Source organism: Eimeria acervulina, genomic scaffold, assembly GCF_000499425.1.
Source record: "Eimeria acervulina Houghton genomic scaffold, Eah_scaff474, whole genome shotgun sequence".
Taxonomy (NCBI): Eukaryota; Apicomplexa; class Conoidasida; order Eucoccidiorida; family Eimeriidae; genus Eimeria; species Eimeria acervulina.
In genome coordinates, this window is record NW_013549777.1 from 6,118 (window position 1) to 26,886 (window position 20,769).

The 20,769-nt window shown below is 51.6% G+C and overlaps 3 protein-coding genes across 3 annotated transcripts in view; 2 read left to right on the plus strand and 1 right to left on the minus strand.

Moving 5' to 3' along the window:
* Positions 1-3,450, plus strand: part of EAH_00039820 (CAM kinase, CDPK family, putative) — a gene marked incomplete at both ends in the record, with an annotated part of 6,675 nt that extends 3,225 nt beyond the window's left edge. The window contains 3 exons of the mRNA XM_013395318.1: positions 152-1,552; positions 1,889-2,531; positions 3,042-3,450. Of these exons, the coding sequence (XP_013250772.1) occupies positions 152-1,552; positions 1,889-2,531; positions 3,042-3,450 (2,453 nt within the window). The remainder of the gene's footprint in view (positions 1-151; positions 1,553-1,888; positions 2,532-3,041) is intronic.
* Positions 3,451-6,498: 3,048 nt separating this feature from the next.
* Positions 6,499-10,109, plus strand: EAH_00039830 (hypothetical protein, conserved; the record flags this gene model as incomplete). The annotated part of the gene is made up of 7 exons (XM_013395319.1): positions 6,499-7,055; positions 7,294-7,499; positions 7,783-7,877; positions 8,556-8,853; positions 8,983-9,066; positions 9,426-9,885; positions 10,055-10,109. The coding sequence occupies 7 exons, from the start codon at positions 6,499-6,501 to the stop codon at positions 10,107-10,109; spliced, it is 1,755 nt and encodes a 584-aa protein (XP_013250773.1).
* Positions 10,110-11,562: 1,453 nt separating this feature from the next.
* Positions 11,563-17,697, minus strand: EAH_00039840 (cell division protein 48, putative; the record flags this gene model as incomplete). Its single annotated transcript, XM_013395320.1, has 17 exons — positions 11,563-11,604; positions 12,065-12,213; positions 12,480-12,591; positions 12,731-12,859; positions 12,972-13,156; positions 13,282-13,375; positions 13,518-13,651; positions 14,007-14,129; positions 14,256-14,373; positions 14,550-14,648; positions 14,834-15,021; positions 15,257-15,485; positions 15,835-16,100; positions 16,352-16,523; positions 16,871-16,980; positions 17,086-17,196; positions 17,340-17,697. The coding sequence occupies 17 exons, from the start codon at positions 17,695-17,697 to the stop codon at positions 11,563-11,565; spliced, it is 2,619 nt and encodes an 872-aa protein (XP_013250774.1).
* Positions 17,698-20,769: the final 3,072 nt, after the last annotated feature.

Sequence of the window (20,769 nt, forward strand, 5' to 3'; positions counted from 1 at the left end):
TCCTCTCTCCTCTGCGTGTCCCACTTGTGCGGGTTTCTGTCTCTCTTCAGTATTTGTGTTTGTACTTGGAGATCTGTAGTTGTATCTGCTTTGTATGTGCATTTGCGTTTTAGTTGTATTTGTACTTGCCACTACTTTTGTTTGCGTTTAGGTCTGATGCGTGCGGTGTCTGCTCCATCAATGAACTTCCTGGACGATCCGTCTCCTACTTCCGTCACATCTTCAGGTGGCGATTCCTCTCCTTTTTCCGCCTCTCGCATTTCTCTCTTGTCTCCTTCTGTCAGCTGCAGCAGCTTGCAGCATGCGAGGAAAGCCCCGTCGGATCCGGCTGTGCAGACAAGCTGGCTGTCTTTCAAGCCGCAGGACAGCGCAAGGGGACTGCAGGAGACTGTGGCTAGGGCTGCGTCGGATCCTCCGCTGCTGCAGCACTTCCGGCAGACGCATTCGGCTCCAGCAGCAGCGGCGGCAACAGCAACGGGCAGACGAGGGAGCGTCTCCTGCTGCAGCTGCTGCAGCGCGTGGAGGTGCCCCTTCGGATGTGCTGCTTTCCCCAAACAGCAGAAGGAACAGAACAAACTGAGAATATGCTGGGGTAGGGCTCCTCTTGTTGCAGGAGATGAGCTGCTACTGCCACAACAGCGGCAGGATCAGCAGCAGCAGCAGAAACGGGCGAGGGCGCCGGGTTCTGAGGGAGGGGTGGGGGGCTCGGTCGTGCCTGCCGAACAAGAAGAGGGTCTGCTGAGAAGTGTGGAGACAGGCAAAGACAGAAATAAACAAGCAAACGAGACAAACAGTGGAGAAATATGTGAAGACCCAAACGGAGACAAGAAGTGCTGCGTGCTGCAGGCGTTCGGTGTACGCGCGTTGCGGTGTGTCTCCTGTGAGGGGGAAGAGGCTTTGAACTTTTTATCAGAATGCAGCAGCGACTGGCGGGGCCTGCCGGCATGCAGCGCGGAGCAGTTGCAGCCTCATGTGCGGCTGACATGCCCTATTTCAGGTCTACTGGGGCTGGAGAGTTGTGTAGCAGCAACAAATGCTGCCGCTGCCGCAGCAGCAGCAGCAGCAGGGGTGGCCAAGGCGGTACACCGCGAAGCAGCAGCGCATCTCCAGGGACCGCAGCAAGGCCCTCCCTTGGAAAACGTGCCGCATTTTCATCTCCCAGGCGTTACGTTGCCTGCTTCAACTGTCTGCAGCAGCAGCAGGAGTCGCTGTTACTGCAGCACCAGTGGTCCTGAGTTTAACAAAAGAGAAGAAGCCACTGACGCCACAGTCATTCCTGCTTGTTGCCGGTACAACTTGACCAGCAAGAGCAGCAGCAGCAGCAGTAGGAGTTGCTGCATAGCGGTGGCTGACTGGCTGATGGTAGAGTTGTTTGAAGCCCGCGTTTTACTGCTGCTATTGGCAGCTGCGTGGCTCGAGTTTGCTTCGCTGAGTCCGCTGCAAAAGGCGCTGCGCTCCGTAGTTGCGAAACTAATGGAGAACGACGAACTCTTCAGACCCGTCAGGGATGTCTTGTGGGTCCTCGACCCCCAACAGTCAGGACATGTTTCTTGTGAGTTTCTATTGAGTTAACATAAGTAAATACGGTATCGTTTACCAATACATCTTTCAACAAACAAGTACCAATTAATGCATTGAGGGAGCAGCTAGTAAATAAAAGGACGTGCGTAATCTTTGTCGTGAATTTTTAGTGTGCTGCTTTCATTAAGTGAAATGATGCAGCCGAATGCTTAAATGGATATATAACCAGATGATTATGGCAGTGGGAGCACAGACCAGGATGCAGCAGTGCGTTGGGGCCTTTAGCAGACCGGGTTTGCATTTCGTTTGTGCGGCTTTGGGGAAACAGCTTCATGCTGCATTTTGTGTTTCTGCTGCGGCTGCTTAGGGCAGTGTTTGCTCGATAGTCTGAAGGTCGTTCGCGATTTCTTTCGGTTGGAGGCCTTTCTTAGAGATGGAGACACAACGAACAGTGACACCACAGACCCAGCACACAACTTTCCACCGCTGCATCCTAGCGGCAACCATTTGTGTTGGAGCAGGAAAACCGAAATCAGCAGCCACAATAGCAGCAACAGCAGCAGCTGCCGCTGGAGGAGCAGCAATTTGCCGGCGTCTCCTCTGCAGACGATTTTGGCGTTCGCCGGTTTGTCTGCGGGGGAGGGGCCGCAGCTGTCGGACTTGCTGCCGTTCTGTGACGTTCTGGACAACGCCTTCAAGGAACGGGCTGGTGCAGCATTGAGTGACGGCGCGAACTCCAACTCTTCCTCGGCAGAGACGCAGTCATCCGTCGGATGTCATCGATCAGGAGACGAAGCCCACGGGGACGCCGAAGGACAGAAACGGGCAGGGGCAGCAGCAGCAACTGCAGCAGAACCCTCTGCATCAGAAAGCACAGAGAGCCCGTCTTGTTTGATGGAAGAGGCTTTGGTGTGTCTCGACACCGATGGGAGCGGGGCCGTTGAATTCGACGAATTTTTGGCCGCATCGATGACCCGCCCTGATTTTCTCGAAAGAACCCCAACGTGCAGGTACTTTACTTGTTTGCAGTTTTACGCAGCGGAGCCAAATGCATTTTACATCATTTTCTCATAGGGATAAGTATTCTCAGGTTGCCGTTCAGTTGATAGTCTACCTGCATGTCGTCAAAGGGCACATTTGCTATCGCCTGATTGTAAAAATTATTAATCATGAGGCTTCTTCTGATGCCAGGCTTCGTAGATTGCAATCGATGCACCCTCGTGTCTTGGCATTTTTTACGAAGGCAGGCAGACACACTTTTCTCTCGTCTCAGCGATATGTACACGTTCAGGCCCCTCTGCGGCGCCAGCTTCCCTCAGTACCTTCACTTTCTGTTGTTTGATTTGTTTGCTTATTTCTTCTTTCATTCCATCTGGTCTTATTTTCTGGATACTTCGTTTCCTTCGTTTGTTGCACTTTTTGTCACCCTTTCTGTGTGGTTACTGCTCCGTGCCAGCCGTTCCCTTTCACCCGTTTTAATCCCGCTGCCGTTTTTCTTGCTTTTTTGCGTTGAACCACAGCGTGGCATTTCGGTTGTTGGATCGCAACGTGGACGGTTTTGTATCGGCGAATGACTTGTTGACGATTTTGCATTTTGATGCGAAGTCGGACTTGAAGCGTGTTTTTGAGGCCCAGAAGAAGCGGGCAGACGTAGCAGTTGCATCTCTTTTGAGTGCTACTGCTGCTGCTGCTGCTGCTGGGGCGCCTCCTCCGCCTGGGACTGTGCTGGATGAAACGGAGTTGGTTTCGGGAGTTGATGAACACGGAAATACTTTTGAAGTCCCCGCAGGTGCGGCCTATATACTGCAGCTCGAAGGTGTCAGTGCAGCCACTGCTCCGGTGTACGTACAGGTCGTCCGCGAGCTCAAGGCGACGCAGCCAAATGCAAACGGCTTATGGACTTTCGAGGACTTCATGAACCTGCTCTAGGTACGTGTATACATTGTTTGCATTGTTTTTAATGCATATAAATATATACATGCATGCGCGGATGAATTCGCTTGTACATGCTTTGTTTCGTTTCCAATTTTTTTCTACCCTCTACATGCAGCCGCCCCCTCTGCACTTGGCTTGCAAGGCACTCGACCAGATCAGTAAAAGGGGACAACCGCAAAAGCTTCAAAGTCATGAATTGCACGTGTATATATGTGTACATACCTAATGTTTATACATTTAAATATATATATATGCATTTGCAAATATGTGTTGTTTACATGCTTATTTGCATTTAACGGCTGAAACATCCGTTCGGTTGTGTGCAAACGAACTGGGTGAAGTAAACTGCCTGCCCTGCAGACAGATGGACAGCGTTTTCTGTTCTTCCCCTGAGCGCTGCTCAGGCGTTTTAATATTGTTGGTATTCCTGCGTTAACTCCGAATTACGTTGAGGTCTCCGTTGCTTCTGCACTATGTTCTTCGGCGATAACGTTTATTACTTACTCTCGTGTGAGGTATTTGTTTTCATCTGAGTTCTTCAGAACGCGTTCCGCTCGAGTCTGTTAATGCAGTCCCGAGTATCTGTCGTATGCGATATAATGCGTGCATTTATGCATGCAGTCAACTCTCCTGCACCTGCTTAAGGGCGGGAAAATGCTAGCCGTGCGCAGAACAAGCAGAGCAGAATATCACTCGTTCATGCGGCACCTGTGCCTACTGCTGAGATGTAGGCAGTACCAAGCTACGGCATATTCATTTCTTAAACCCGTTCTCTACACGCCTAAGGGAATGCTAAACTCATGGCTCATGTGGACCCGTTCACGCCTCCATCTTGGCAGACCCGAGTATCTATGTATGCGTAGTCGTTACGGAAGAGCCCCACGCGTGACAACGAAACTTAAATGCACGCGTGCATGCGTTTGTGCCTGCATGCATGCAGGGTAGGGATGAGTTTTCGCTGGGCGTCAGGAAGTCAATTGCTCTCCAATGCGTGCAGTGCTGGCGCCTTTGACCACGTGGTTGCTTCCTGGCATGCTGCCCGTTTGTACTGTGAGTTAAACGTTCCGTGGCATCATTTCACAGATTCGCCTTTATCTTACCCAAGACAGATGTTGCCTCTTCTGCAGTTATCATCGATTTGGCACTCTGTGGCTGCGAGAAAAGACCATCGCCTGCATGACGAGGCAAAACGTGAAAATGCAGATGATGAACAATTTGGCCCGCAGCCGCGCCTCCGTTGTGGAGGACGTTCACGCCGTCGCAGTTTGTTGCCTGAAGAGCACAAAAGCGCAAATCCAAACTGAAATGAAGTGCATGAACTGAAAAAAAGGAGACGATGGTGCGGGTGTGCGGTTGAAACAAATGCATACTGTTGCCGTTGTGTGTGTATGCACACCTGCTGCACTGCCCTGCAAAGGCGAGGCAACTCTTTCAGAACGTCCGCCGCCTGCTGTTCACTAAGCTCCATTACCGTCTCCACTGGTGCCTTTGATATCAACAGGGAATGCCCAGGAGCTGTCGGGAATGCATCCAAAATAGCCACACAGTGTTCAGTTTCAAATATCTGGTTAGAATCGCCACAAATACAAACAACAGCACAGCGTACCTTGATTAACGGTGCGCATTTATTGTATACTGCTCATGGTAACGAAACATTAATTTGATGCTTGCACTCAAATACGCCGTTCAAGACTTATCGGACCTAAACAGGCACGGATTTACACAGAGCTTATCTACATGGAAATACAAACTTCAGAGATGCATGCACAAATGTACGCGTGCTAATGTATGCTCCACCAATGCTCTGGCAGTCTAGAAAATCTTGCAAATATGCTGCTTGTGCACAGGTGTACCGGCAGGTAGTAGGACTTATGTAGTCACACAGAAGCCGTGTGCAAACAGAGATACTAATATGTGAATAATTGTTATAAATCGTGTACTTTAATGGAACGTGGCAATAAAGATTCACGCATTCCTAGGAAGGAACAAGAAACCCCAACAGTCTGCTTGTCGTAAGCGCCGCCACAGGGCTCTGGCGGGTCCGGCCGCTGCAGCTTCCAAAGGAATTCCGCTTATATTTGCGTGTACTAACAGTGCTAAAAGCCTCGCAAAGATCGGGGATGTCAGCAACCGCATCTGCCCATTGTTAGGTTTGTACCGAACAGAATACCATGACTTCAGGCCGGCAAGTTGGCTGTAAAAGACACGACTATATAATATGTGCTACCCACGGACCTTGTAGGAGGGAAGACGGCCATCAAGGATCTTGGCAAAGACATTGTCTGGGTCGTAGGAAGTACGTTGAGGCGTCATTTTCGGTATTCGGTGTTCGCTGCAACTGGAAGAAGGAGCGAAGGGGTCGTAGCGGCCAGCAGTCAACGCAGTAAAGAAGCGTCTTTGAGGGAGCTGAAACTTCAAAGAATATATATATGCGCTACAGGCAGGCAGGAAATAACTCAACAGCTGCATTTTGAAAGAAACTGTACGGAAGATGTGCTGGCGCCACTGCCGCAGAGCGAAATGCTCATCGTGGGGCTGAGATCGACCCTAGGGGGCTGACTTGCAACCGCAAGTGCTAACAATCGAAGAAACAAACTCAAATTGAGGTAAATGAATTTACTGCGTGGATCTACTCACAGCTGCCATGCAAGCTGCCCAGACAACGCACCGTGGCACGAAGTGGGTCTGGGCATACGCGCAAATCACCTTCGCGGCAGAACACCTGTAGAAATGCCGTTTTTATTTTGTTGTGACAAGTGATTTTAACGATTGAATGGAATGGCCGCAATGCACAGAATGGCACACTCCCGATTATTGGATATCTGTCTCGGCAGAACTAGCAGAAGTTCAGCCTTTCTTTTCAACAGATGCACACAATCTTCTGTCGTTCTGTCGCAGCGCAGAAGTTAGAGATAGCAGCCAGCTGAACTCCACAAGAGGTAATTCGTAACGCAGTCCCTCTCTTCGTCCGAGCCCTACAGTATCGGATTTCTTGGGCAACTTTACCAGCGACCGTGTATTTGTCGTCCCGTATGTTCAAAGATGAATAGCTACCTGCTCCATGAATCGGCTACTGCTGCTCTTCGGAGGCGGCTGAGTTGCATGCATGCAAATCAGCTGCATCGGGCGCAAAAGGCGTTATCCCTCTACGGCCACGACTGCACGCCTGGCGTATGCGCACCTAAGGTACGGTGTGCGGGCTTCTTGCAACGCCGTGTGGAAAAGTTGACTGTCAATCATCTAGCAGCAGTTACTAGAGCCTCTCGTTATTTCTACTCGCGGGCTGCTACTGCCGCTGCTGTCCGTTGCGGCAGCAGCAACAAAGCCAGCAGCAGCAGAGCAGAAAATGGGGACGCTTTATCTGCTGTTACGCCCCCGTCTTTTCCTTCGGTACGGGTGACTGACAGCAGTAGCCATTGGCTGCCGTCCCTAGCGAGGGCGACAATACGACAGGACATTTCATTCTGCCGCCTCTCCGATGCTGCTAAGGGTAACTGCAGCTCAGCAGATGTACAGACAGTAAAACAGAAGGCACTCGCCACTGTCAGAAGAGAAGGGTGGTCTGTCCCAGGAGTTGCGGTGGTGCTCTTCTCGGCACAGTAAGAACAGGAATACTTTGGTTCCCACGTCGGCGTGCGCTTTTTGTGTGTACACGAGCTACTTACAGATATGAATCCTTTGTCAAGCTGTCACATGGTGCCTGCCAGTTACCTCTTGTGCAACCCTAGCAACCATTTGCTTCATTCTTGCTCTTTGTGCTTGTATGTTTGACTAAAGGTTGCATTTTTGTGCTGATTGCCGCTCCGGGTTTCTTTCTGTCTCTGTTTCTGCCTACAGGTGGAGTGAGCCCTCTCGCGTACTGCAGCAGTGGCTGTCTGTTCGCCTATCTGCTCTCTTGCCCTTTAGGAATTCCGAAGACAAAGGAGAAAACGTCGTTGAGTTTGTAGCTGTCGGAAGCGAAGAAGCACCTGTCATGCTGAGGGTTTTTGGTGTCGCTTCGCTGCCCCATTGCCTGCTGATGGCCAACGGCCACGTTGTTTGCGGTGAGGCAGCCTTTGAATGAATTGACGCTTGTGATATTGGAAGCAATTACTGATCGTCCTTCCCAGATAAGCGAAGCGGCATAACCCATGTAGTGACCGTTTGTAAATAGTGCGCACGATGGCTCGTATGTACACCCTTTAGGAAAACCGGGACGACGCATTTAGGGAGGAGGTACTTTTTTACCTTTGAACTTGAGCATACAGACCCATTAACACCCTCTTTGCTGGAGAACCTGCGAAGAGGGGCTGCTGTAAAGAAAGTGATGCTTTTCCCTTGCTGCAGAACTGCCTGCTGGGGCCTCTTCTGCGCGTCACGAGGCGTTTATAGCGGCGGTTTCGGCGGCTGCCTCGACGGCTCCTCAACACATGGAACAAGCCGTACGCAGTTCGACAGAAGCAGCGGAAGCAGCAGCAGTAGGGTTTGACTGCCCGTTACGCAGTTACTCAGTTTAGGTCCCCGCCTCTTCACTGTTACTTGCTGTGGCGACGAAGACCCATCGACCGTACCCTCAGGTTGACGTTCGCTTTTCTGTTATCATTGATTTGCTAGTCTTTACTATTAGACTGCACTCGCTTCCTGGTCTGTTCACTTGTGATATGCCTGCGTTGCACAGCAGCTGTCTCCTCGAATGCGACTGCTGGATCGACGTGAGTGAGAGAAAGCATTGACGGCTGGGGACCGTCACTGAGGGCGTTTCTTCTGCTTTGTAGTATCGCCTGGGTTGTTACCGCTACAAAACGTTATATGCATTTGCATGCTTGTGAAGTTCTCTCACAGCTTTCTTGGGGCTTGCTGCATCTGGTCTGCTGCTGCTCGTGCTGTTGCTTCCGGTGTTTTGTCATCGTATACACTTGGTGGTGTTCCATCTTTGTGGACAGTGCTTTTTGCGGTTCGAAGGCGAAGCCCGAGGGATCTAAATGAAATCGAGGTATGCTGTACTGTCATCCGTCGCCAATTGCCTCTTAGCCCATCACTACGCAGCCTAAGGCCCTCCCGTGTGTGTAGCCCGTCAAGGTGCATCTGTGCTTGGCCAATTCTTGTGAGTTTCTCAACAGGGTGCTTGTGCACCCGTTCTGTCGCAGACACTGCTGCATAAGCTGAAGGAGGATCTGCTTGTCTCCGCCGACACCAGCGAGCACAACAAACAGTCTCCTCCACCCCGTAGAACCTTTGGCATGAAGAACTTAAGGGGGAATTCAGCCCTTCAGCCCTCTTTGGGGTCAGATAGCAACGACAGACATCAGGCAGCCACTCATGCTGGCTACTTGCTCGACTCAGATGAACGCGCATCCCAGCTGACCGCCCTTGCCACAGTTGCACTCTTCGACGTCCCTGAAGTTCACACGCCCGTGGGTATACATGCAGCACTAGCGTATTTAGCCCGTGAGTGCTCGTAAGGAGTGACCTGGGAGACAAGAGAAGGCGGCATCTGTTTAATAGCGGGACCAGTCTTTCGTGTGACGCTTTGAAATGCACACTCAGGATCTCCAGGGTTTGCACGAGTTGCTTTCCTGGGCTATGCAGAAGAGGAGGGGCTCAGCAAAAAGGTCGGGGGAAGCGCCACCTGTGCGTGCTGGCTTGCGGGGGACTCTTGAGAAAATCATTCAACGGGAAGAGCCCCAGTGGGCCCCCGACGACTGCCCCATTATTCGCTGTTTACCCCTGTACAACCAATGCCGTACGTGAGAAGCGAGAGGAGACATTTTATGGGAGTTTTCCAGCGTTCCTGCTTTTCTGGGGTTTCTTTATTTTACATGCGATGTGCTTGTTTGGTCCTAACTGAAACTCGTGCTTCGTGAAAGGCGATCTTTAATACACTCTGACGCTGCTGCCGTTGCACGCGCATGAAAGTTTGTGTGCAGGGGGTTTACTTTTTCAAATAGTGTTGTTTTTATGCTTTTCGCATGGGCTTGGGTTCGTTTCAGTTCTAAACAAGAGCTTGTTTGCCAAAGCGCAGGGAGCGCAGCCACTCCGGCTGCCGCAGAACCCATCAGCAACTCCAACAATCGCAACAGACGCAGGAGCAGAAACACCAAGAACAACAACAGCAGAAGCAATTAATGCGTCGCTTTCCGAGGAGTGTTTGAAGGTCGAGTTGTGGAGGCTAGCCGAATGGCTGGCGAGAACCAGTCGTTGCTTGTCTGCCCGTCTGTTCTTGGATACGGCCGAGGCTTCCGGTTTGGAACTGGCGATGACGAGCCACGTTGATTGGCTGAAGGACGCAGCGCAGTGTAATTACATGCAAGTTAATGCCATGGGGTGCAAGGAGAAGACAGCAAGGGTAAGCACACGTTCGGCAGCTTCGCAGGACAAGCTGCAGCAGCCCAGGGCACTGCATGACAAAAAAGGAACCGAAGTGCGAGGGGTCCATCCTTTCAATGCTTGGTTTGAGCCACGAAGTCCCAGCCCCGGGCGCACTCTACTCGCTTGTATGTACGCCGCTTTAGGTAAGTAGTAGTCGCGTAGTGCGTCCTTTCCACGCTAAGCACGCCAAAGCGTTCGGCGGCAGCTAAAGAGGCTCGTGCTTGCATCTGCATTCGCTGTTTGGAGTTAGTGCTCCGTCGAAACGAGGGGAAACTGCGGTAACTTCGAAACGGGAAAGATATTGAGGTCTGCATTGCGCTTCCTCAAGGGCCTGATGATCGAAAGGTGCAGCATACGATTGCCCGCTTCGACGTGGCGGTGAGTGCAGATCGTCTGCTTGGGTTACGATATCCCAGTCGCTCTGACCGTAAAAGCAAACGGTCCACTTCTCGACACCGCTTCTGCCAGTCTCCAGCTTCGTCGATGCCTTGTGGATCTAGTGATATCAAGTGCTCGCTAGTCTGTCATGTTGTGCATCAATACATTTGTGTACTACAATATGTTGTACATGCATATGCGTATAAATAATATTTCTGTGATATATATATATATATATATATACATATGTATGTATATGCATTTAACAAAAGTGTATCTGCATGCAATGAATTGTGCGTGGCTGATTGTTGTCTGGTTCGGCCGTTCAGGTGAATGCCCACCAGTTCTATCCAAGGAAGTTCCCCCACACCAAAGCTCGACGCGGAGGAAAGCCACGCATGGTAAGAAGCGATTCATGGATGCTAAGACGAACGTTATTCCCGACGCCCCTTGCTTTATTTACCTGTAGTTTGCACTTTTCGGTGCAGATACTGTTTTTCTGCTTATTGGGTGCAACTCGTCGGCTTATTTTTTCCTCCTCTTTTGGCTTGCAGATGCGCGGAATGTCAGGGCGCTGGTTCTGGTTGGGGCCATACTGGAAACCACCCTGGGCACCGAGGCGAAAATCCCTTACGGAAGACTGGCATCTAACAAATGTTGCGGCATAATATTTGGCTAGGATGAACTTCCGTCAGTATGAGCTAGGATGGCATCAGACCAACCCGCATCCACTGTAGTAACTCCACTCTCTCAACTTATATTGATACGGAGAGGCTACTCTGTGCTGTTCACAGAAGCCCCAGCCAGCTGCCGTCGACTCCCGAAGCGCAAACGCCTTCCAGTACTTCGGGTGCAGATAAAACTAATTGAAACTCGATACTCAAACGGCTTTACATAGGGGGAAAATTGATGCAGGAAGGGTATAAACCGGTTGGAATGCTGCTTATAGAATTCGAGCACATGTGAAGCGAAGGCGAAGCATTCTCACAAAGCAGTTCTACGCCCGCCTCCGCAGGATTTCCGCAACAGAGAGAGTATAATAAAGTTTTTGTTTTGCTAGGAACAAGGCGCAGCGGCAGGCAACTGCTGTTGCTGGCGGTGATGCTGCCTCTTCCCGATGAAGGCGTAGGAATAATGGACGTCTTCAGACTACGCATACTCCTCATGTGTTAAATTCCCTAACAATTTTCACATAGCAATAAAATATATGCCTCTATCCGCTTCCACTGCCTTCCGTCCATGCATTCCTCCCCATCTCAGTCCTGAAGGGTCACCCTTATTTTCGCTCGCGGGAGCTGTAGCGCAGTCGCTGTTCGTTTCAGAGCTAAGTTTCACTTCACACGTTGATACCCCTTCGATTCAAGATGTCCAAGCTCCTTACTATGAGTACAAATCGTCATCGTCGCCTTCGTCCACTCGCCCCTGCACAAAAGGGTGTTCGCATGCATACACAAAGTGAAATACTCAAAGGAGAAAATGTACTTTGATGCAGACCGCAAGGAGCAGGCTTAAACCCAGTCTAGTGCACACTGCTCGCTGGGCAGCGGGGGATAGCTTCACGCTTTATCAATCGCAAACGTGGAACTATCTGCGTAAATATACGCACACGAGCTCATACTGCACGGGCCAACAGTTAGAGATGCAACGGACGCAAACGTGCGTACAACCACTTTTGAAGGAGCGAACCCATGCCACCGTTCTGTCTAGAGATACAGACATGCGCTCGCTTCTTCCAACGTCCGCTGTACAGGCACGCAATATCAAGAAATGTAATGTCCACCCCTCCTTAAATTCGGAGAAGTATACCTAAGGAATCCCAGTTAAGTAAAAAACTAAATAATGTACAAGAGTGTATGCACATGTCACTGGGCAAACCCCTCACCACGTCCGTCGCTGCGCCGTCTGTGTTGGGCCAATCAACAATGATAGTTCCGTCACCCCCTGCCGCCTGGCTCTTGTAGATAGGGTCGAACTTCATTCTGAAAGAGTCGTATTTGGACAAGTCGGTCTGCGAAACACTTCGCCGCGCTCCTGCATACCCAAGCATACACCTTGTCTAGTAAACTAACAATTCAAGCCATCCCCGAGCATCTCAACAGCACCAGTACAACCTCACACCACCCGAATACTGCTGCGACACGATGAATCCGGAGATTCCAGCTTTCGTCCCTAACGTTCCCTCGTTCATCCCCTCATTCTCCCATCTCCAGTGAGCATCAAATGAAACCTTCACCCCTTGAATGCCGGAACAGTATACTCGTCGTTACCGCTTCGTCTGTTGCTCTTCCATCTCTCACCAGCGAGGCCTTCTTCAAAGTGTTTGCGTGTGATTTCATACTTCACATTCGACTCATCCTCATCCATGCCTTCAGTGCCCGCAGCCCGGGCGAGTTCCTCGGCGGCAATTGCCTGCAGAAACAAGCACATGCGCCGATCCTCCTTTGGGTCATTCTACTGTACAAAAATGCCTAGAGCACACACCCTCCAGGCCCTCTGGCTAGGAAAATAATCGTCCCTAAACGCTGGCACTTCTCGATGACAGCCGTACGTCACGAATGGCAGCCTTTGCAGCTCGTTGACACATCTCTGCGATGTCCGCCCCTGAAAAGCCCGCCGTCTTATTTGCCAGGAAAGGTATGGGCACGTTGGCAGCAACAGGCGCTTTCCTCAAGGTCGCCTGCAGCAAACAGGCACGATGACGGGTTTAATCCCCCTTCTTGAGTCCGTTTCTTACGACGGACTAAACATTAAAAATAATTGCACCTTTCTGATCATCAAATAAAACTCACTTGCAAAATGCTAACACGCGCAGGTAGATCTGGCAGGGGAATGTAGATCAGCTGGTCGAGACGTCCCGGCCTAAGGAGTGCCTCGTCCAGCAGTTCAGGTCGATTAGTTGCCCCCACAAAGAAGAGGTTCTTCATAGGGCCCACCCCATCTATTTCCGTCAGCAGTTGATTCATAACTCTATCACCTGTGCACACGCAAAATTCCCTCTCCGTTCTCCCCGTAAAACTGCGGTTGTCCACCCAAAGCCCGCATTCACCTCAGAATGTATCAACTAAATATTCCTAGCTACTTGGATTCCACCCTACTTACCGGCGCCACCCGCATCACCCAAGTTGTTCCCACGCTGCGTGCCAATCGAGTCGAGCTCGTCGAAGAACAGAACACAAGGGCTCGCAGCTCTCGCCTGGACACACCAAATTTCTCATCCAAAGACGCATTTGCCTTGGTAATTATAAAACAAGCTAACAGCCTTAAGCCTTTCATGGCCCCCCTCATGCAGAGACGCGCACAGAAGCAAGAGCTGAACAACTAATCCACGAACTTGCCTTGTCAAACACCTCTCTGACGTTGGCCTCGGATTCACCAAACCACATCGTCAGCAACTCGGGACCCTTGATGGAAATAAAGTTTGCAGAGCATTCAGAGGCAACCGCCTTCGCCAACAGAGTTTTACCACACCCTGACGTAAAGGCAAAATACACAAGCCAACAGGGACTCCCTTTGAAGATGCGCTGATGACAGCATCAGTTCCCAAGTATTCCCCCACGCCAAGCACACACGAGTGCCTGCTCAAACATACGTGTACGCCACAAGGTGCAGCGCTGGCACAAGCACAACCATGCACTGTCTCCATTCACGCGGCAGCCATTTGCCTCCACGCGCAAATGTTTACACGCCATTAACCAATCAACATAAAAACCGATGCATCAAGAAGCAGATACAAGCAGTATTTGCACAATAAAGTGCATGAACATAGTGTACAAGCACATGCCAGCTGCGCCCCCGCCCAGATGCTGCTCGGCTCTCAGACATACCCGGAGGTCCATAGAAGAGCACACCGCGACTTGGGCTCATACCAAACTTCTCAAACTTCTCAGGATGATCTATTGGATAAAGAATCATTTCTTGCAAATTTCTCTTGACCTCCTCCAGACCACCTGCAAGGCGACGAGCAAGGGCCAGCACACGCTTGACAGGCAGTAGCATGCCTTCCAACCCAACTCTAAGCCCAAGAACCTATACAATATACCCACAACCCTTAAATTACGCATTTAAATCCTCACCAATGTCATCCCACTTAACGTTGGGCACCTCCACGACCGTTTCTCTCAGCGACGACGGGTTGCAACTCTGTAGCGCCGAAGAGAAGTGTTCTTGAGTGACCGCCATGGAGCTCAGCACCTGCACAGGATAAAATGGAAACGCAACTCCAGAAACCGCTGATCGAGCTGCGCATCAATAACTCTTTCACAACGAATCAATCCCCAAACGCATTACGACTGCATGGTAACCTTTTATGACAAGGTCCACTACACAGACAGCGCAGCCACATAGTAGAGCTGGGACGAACTCGCTACCTGAGCATCTATGGTGTCATCTTCCAGGTCAATCAAGTCCATCTTCTCTCGAATGCACGACAGAGCTGCTTCAGTGCAAAGCTGCGCCAGGTCGGCTCCCTGCGGGCAGCCACAGAATGTTAAAAGCGGAGGGAGATGAATGGAACAAGGCAAGGCAAACAACAAACAGAAGAAGAACGGCATTCACGAAGTGTATCCTGGCGCGTATGAGGCTAGCCGCCAGCCGCCTTCTCAAGGCGTTTACGAAGCGTATCCTGGAGCATATGCGGCTAGCCGCTACGCACCACAAAACCGTGAGTGCTCGAGGCGAGCTCTTCCAGGCGGACGTCCGGGCCCAGTTTCATGTTGCGAGTATGAATGCGGAGGATTTCGAGTCGTCCGTTGTCATCTGGCACGCCAATGTCAATCTCACGATCGAACCGACCGAAACGCCGCAACGCCGGGTCAATGGAATTCTGGCGGTTCGTGGCTCCTGCGGAATCGGACCAGAAGCAGCAAGCTCTCAGCAGCAATAAGCTGCCTCAAACTGGTACCAAGATACCTTGAGTCAAATGGACTGCGCCCAAGCCTTAGGCCCCGCACTCCCTGTGCTGTTGTCAGCCGGTGAGCACGCGAGTTCTGCCTGTCATTGGGACCACCCAAACAGAAGCGAAGCGCCTCAGAGGCCCGCAACTGCTAACAAATTGCCATATGTGTGGGGCATGTACCGATCACAACCACTTGGCCCCTGCCTTTCAGGCCGTCCATCAGCGTCAGCAGCTGCGAGACCACTCTCCGCTCCACCTCTCCGTTCGTCTTCTCTCTCTTTGGTGCGATAGAGTCAATTTCGTCGATGAAGATAATTGCAGGAGCGTTCTTCTCAGCCTCTTCAAATGCTCGACGCAAATTGGCCTCCGCTTCCCCTGAATCCGCGCGGCCCGCACAAGCCCCTTCGCACTTACAACAAGCCCTTCCCTATGCACTGGCTCGAGCTTTTTTCGTTGCCCAAAACATCAAATAAGCCAACGAGCCACGCATCTAATACGGTTGCCTCAACGCCTAAACTCGCCTGCACCCCTTCACCGTACAGTCGATGGGCGCCTACAACCGCCGCCCACTACTGAGTGCACAACCAACACCCGTGAGGTGTTCACGCGCAACTTCACGCACAACTGCAGACCCACCTGCCATCTTGCTCATGACCTCTGGTCCATTAATCAGGAAAAAGAATGCTCCAGTTTCGTTTGCCACGGCCTTTGCGATGAGAGTTTTCCCGCTGCCTGAGACACAAAACTCAAGTCCTTACTCGCGACAAGTCGTCCACTGCTGACCATTCGCCGGCGTCTGCACAGAACGTCTGCAACATCTGCACAGAGGCTTCACGGCCTGGGCAGGAACTACTCTTCATTACAGCTGCAGCTGGGAGCACATGCCCTGTTGTCCACCCACCTGGAGGGCCATACAGCAGTACGCCACGTGGCGGCTTAACGCCCAGGGTCTTGAAAAGAGTTGGGTGGCGCAGCGGCAGTTCAATCATCTCGCGGATCTGCGCCATTTGCTTGCGGCATCCTCCTGAAACAAAAGCAACAAGCACCAGAAGATGCACATAGAACTTGCGACGCCCTCAAAAAGACTGAAGGCGAGCAAAGAGCGAATTCCCTCGTGCCCCTCCCAACCTGAAAAGCATTTACCCAGCCATCTAGGGGCATCGCAGCAAGTTCGCTTCGCTCTCTACCACACGCTTTTCAAATCTGGAAAGCACCCTTCAGAACCGAACGGTGGCCAAACTTAGGGGAATGCGTCGTGATAATAGAAAAACCCACCGATGTCTTCATAGCCGATCTCGTCCAGCCGCTCCTCCTCCTCCCGCTTAACAGGTTCACCCTCACAATGGATGACGGTGTCCGGTGCCACGATGCAAAATTCCCCGGGGTCCACTCCCACAACCTGCGATGGAGCGCAAGCACTTCGGTCTTGATTAAGCCGCATCAGCCACTACCCACAACTCCAATGCAAACGAAAGATGCACGTCGCTCAAACACTGCAGCGTCCACTGGCGAAGCTTTGCGACAAAACCAGTGCAAAACCAGTGCACGTAATCACGCAACTACGACATACAGCTCAACCCCAAACGACCGGTCCCTCCGAGCTCCCCTACACCTCCTCGCAAGTTCTTCCTATCCCTCTCCGCGCAATACCCAACTTCCCTTCATGACCAAGTGGGCCGTGATGCTCAAACACTACGTAGGCGATTACTTACTTAAGAGACATAGACGCACAGCGCCACATTCACAACTGCAAGCCTACGCAACCACCAGTTGGCATGCGTGCCGTCTCCGTACCTTGAACTCAACAGGTCTGAAGCCACCGCGCACAAGGAATAGGTCGTTCTTGCGCACGGGCCTGTAGGCCTCCATGAAGTACGGCTTGAGGTAAATCTCAAATAAATTGCCTGCAAATAACCTCCCGGTGCGCACCTAGCCGGACACCTGGTTCAGAATGCATGGAGTCGTCATGCACGCTTGTATGCACGTGTAGGAGCAAAGTGATCACTAACCACGCAAAGTGGGATGCCCACCCGTTATGCCCTCGATCGTATCGTCAAGTGGCAAGACGTGTATCCGCTTCCCATACGGACAATCCGCGCATGCGCTGACATGGACAATATCTGCATCACAACGCACAGAAGCCAAGAGGAGCAAACTAAGCAGCATGCATGGCCATGTGGAAGGGGAGTGACGCCTCTGCACCACGGTCGCAGACCGAACAACAGAAAACAATAGTGTGGGGTGAGGCCTAGATACACCGCACCTCCCAGTCGAACGCGCAGGTTTTTCCTGACGACTTTGTTAAGTCTGATCTTTCCTTCGTCAAGATCCTGATCGGCCAGGACGACGCACACCGTGTCATGCCGCATCTTGCCACGAAGCAGCACCGTGTCACCCCTGAATATCTGCAGGGTTTCCATACGTGAGGGGTTCAAAGCAACCACCGAGTTGTCGTCATTGATAGCCTCCTCCACCACAAGCCTGTTGGGGGAGCGCTTCTTCTTGGGAGGCTGGTTTGCGCCTGCATTAGCATCTGCTTTCTTGTTGCTTGCAGCAGCAGCGGGGGCACCGCCTGCACTCCCAGCTGCAGGGCCTCCGCTGCTGGGTGTTTCCTCAGTCATTATGCACAGGGATTCCTCTTAGCTGGTGCTGATGAGATAGTCAGCCCTTGTGATGTCCAACTGCGGCGCCCGTAGCTGTCTTGAAGGTCGCTCCGTTCGTGAACGCCACGGTGTTGAAGTGTGGGCAAGGGAAGGGATCCAGTGGGGGGCGGAGCCTTCCCACGGCAACACAACTCCCTTTCAGGAGCTCTTAAATATCCGCCTTTGACGCGCAAGTCGAGAAAGGCGCTGCGCAGCCTGTTGGACTACGCACCGCCAGTCGATCAGAAAGGAACAGGGGCCGCTCGAGACGGCAGTCTGATGGCGCCGTCAAACTGAGCGTCTGGTCTTTTCTGAGCGTCGCTAACGTGTGTTCTCCTTAGGTATTATCGCAATAAATGGGGTAGATAAACAGAAAAGTCGCAGGAACAATCCTTGCCCCTGCAGACCTCCGCTGCAGTCCGCGGCGGCGGCGCGCAGCAGCACGCTAGAGCGTTTGTTCGTTCTCCCAGAAGCAGTAGCCTGTGGTTGCCCCAGCAAGGCTTAGCTGTGTTATGAAAGCACAACCCGAGTCATGGTTTACTCACTCGTAGGGAAGTTAAAGAGAGTGGTGCCCAAGCGCCTCTGCTCAACATCATACTCTGCACAATGGTGGGAGGTGTGTACGCCGCACGTGGGTAGCTCGGTGTTGCGTTTAGAGGGACAAATGATCTTTCTACGTACAGGTCTTGACGTGTTCGAAGAACCTAATAAAAAATAAAAGCAGTAGAGGAAGTGTACGCAGCATATCAACCGCTGCATGTTAAGTCTTCACCACAAGTGTGGTACTGCAGTGCTCCGTGATAACGCCTTAACAGCTAATACATGCCTGGCTGCTGCAGACTGTTTCTCATTTCTACGAAAAGACGCCCACAGCTTTGAGTGTAGGTTTCCATACTCCTCCCACTGACACGGTAGCTGGCTGAGTTTAGCAAGCCCAGCGCGGCATTGCTTCATGTGAATACCCACCCGCAGGATGGCTAGTGAGCGTCGAAAAAGTGTTCAACAATTACCTGCCATATACGTCCATGCGCCTAATGCACTCGTGAATATGCATGCGTGTGGGATTGCTTTGAAGCAAGAGGTGCAGCAGGGAGTGCTGCCACTCATGAAGGGCCACCTCCGCTCCTCATGAGCCGCAGGCTTTTCTACCATTGACCTCAGGAACCTATGAGGCTGAATGGGAGGTCATCTGGTTTGGGGGGACTCTTTTTACTCTTCTGACCGTATTGTAGCTCACGAAGGTCCTCGGCTAAGCTCCAAAACGCTCGTTACAGTTGGTAGTGCTGGATGCCTGGGCAGGGCATTCGTTCCCACGCTTTAGCTCACTGCCGCAGATTGAGAAGGGGGAGCTGGAGAATCGCTCCGCAGATGCAGTCTTCCAAAGCTTACCTTAGTTGTCGACCTCCTGGCGATTGGCGTGATATTCTGCTTTTGTTATGAGCTCTGAGTTTCGTTGGCAGCGTGCCCACGATTGAACTGCCCTCCAGTTGCTCCATGATGCAATGAAGTTGCAGCCATTTTGGGGGGACCGTTCGACGAAACTCCGGTGATTCCCTGAAATGCCTCAGAGGACTGAAATTAATGGTGCGTTGGCATGTCCATGATGGGGATAAGTGGACGATGTGTGCCAGCGCGATTACGCAACCAGGACAGCAAGGGCTCCTGTGGTGAAATGTTAATACAATAACAACTTCGATAGCAAGGATCGTTTCCTGCAGTATGTAGGTTTGCCTGGTCTCAACGGGGTGCCGTGGAACTCATGGCAGGCTGACGCCTTTCGCCAAACCCCGGCCCTAGGGTTGGTGTGCCCAGGACACCTGGAATGGAGTTGCTTTTCAAAAATTCTTGCCTAAAATATTCTGGCTCTAAAGCCGCTCACAATGGCCCTGGGATAAGACCGAGAACTCTCGGTACAACGGGGGACGGGGCAAGTTACCTTCAAGGGACTCTTCCTAGCAGTTTGGGCGTAGGGTTTGCCTTTCTTTGTTACTAAAGTGTGCAACTCAGGCGTTAGGTATTTCAGTATTTGCAATCTGTGGCTTGGAGACACGAGTTACTAGCCAAGCCCAGATAGTTTGCATTGGGGGCAAGGGAGGTGCCCCAAAGTGGCTTGCTGGGGGAAGGTAGCAAGAAATCAGTAGGACATAAAGAACTCCTTTGTTCTGCTAGTTAGTCAATTACCTGCCCCCCCACCTAGCTAGCTCGCTACTGTATAAATGTGTTTATGCATTACATATTATAAAGGTCTTGAAACTCACTTCTGCCTTTGTGTCCGCTGTCGATGTCCCCTCATTGTTCTGTCTCCTTTTCTGTTTCTTCTCCAAGAAAGTGTTTCGAATCCTTCAGCAACAGATTTGTGGGGCCATCCGCCGTTTTAACACCCTGCTTATCAACAAGCTAGCTACCCAAATAGCTAGCTAGCTGCATGCACATTGTGAATGACTAGCTTGCCGGCTAGCTAGATAACCAACTGTCTAGTTAACCAACCACGTGACTGGGTGTATACGGACTTCTCTACCTACTAAGCAAATCAGCTGGTGAGAAGGGGAATGCCCATTCCTGAGCAGCCTGCCCTTTCGCCACCGGGCGCTAGTTACCCACATAGCTAGCTAGCCAATTAATTCGTCAAGTACCTGGCAGTTCCCTTTTGTTTTGCCACGATTTTACAGAAGGGCTTGAAGGCGGCGCAGATGCACCACTTCCCCACATTTTCCGCGCCAGCACTGGACTGCCCCCAAAAGCGCTGGCACATAAACTTTACCTTTGCTTAGCAGTTTTCCTGCCGGCATTCCTATACCCTCTCCAAGGAGTGAGCATCGCCCATCTGCTGGAACAAAGCTCGTAGATGGCCCATTAAGGAGTTCGATGCGGTGCATTTGGCGTCCACCGTGTGGGCGGCTCGATGGTGCTTCCGTGAGATTTGATGTGCCTGGGGACTCTTTCTTCAACTGTGCCCTTTTCTTCTGTTCCTCACGTGAAAACTGAACGGAATAACCCGAAATTGAGGTCTTGCGACCACCATGAAGGAGTGTATGCATATGACCGTCATTC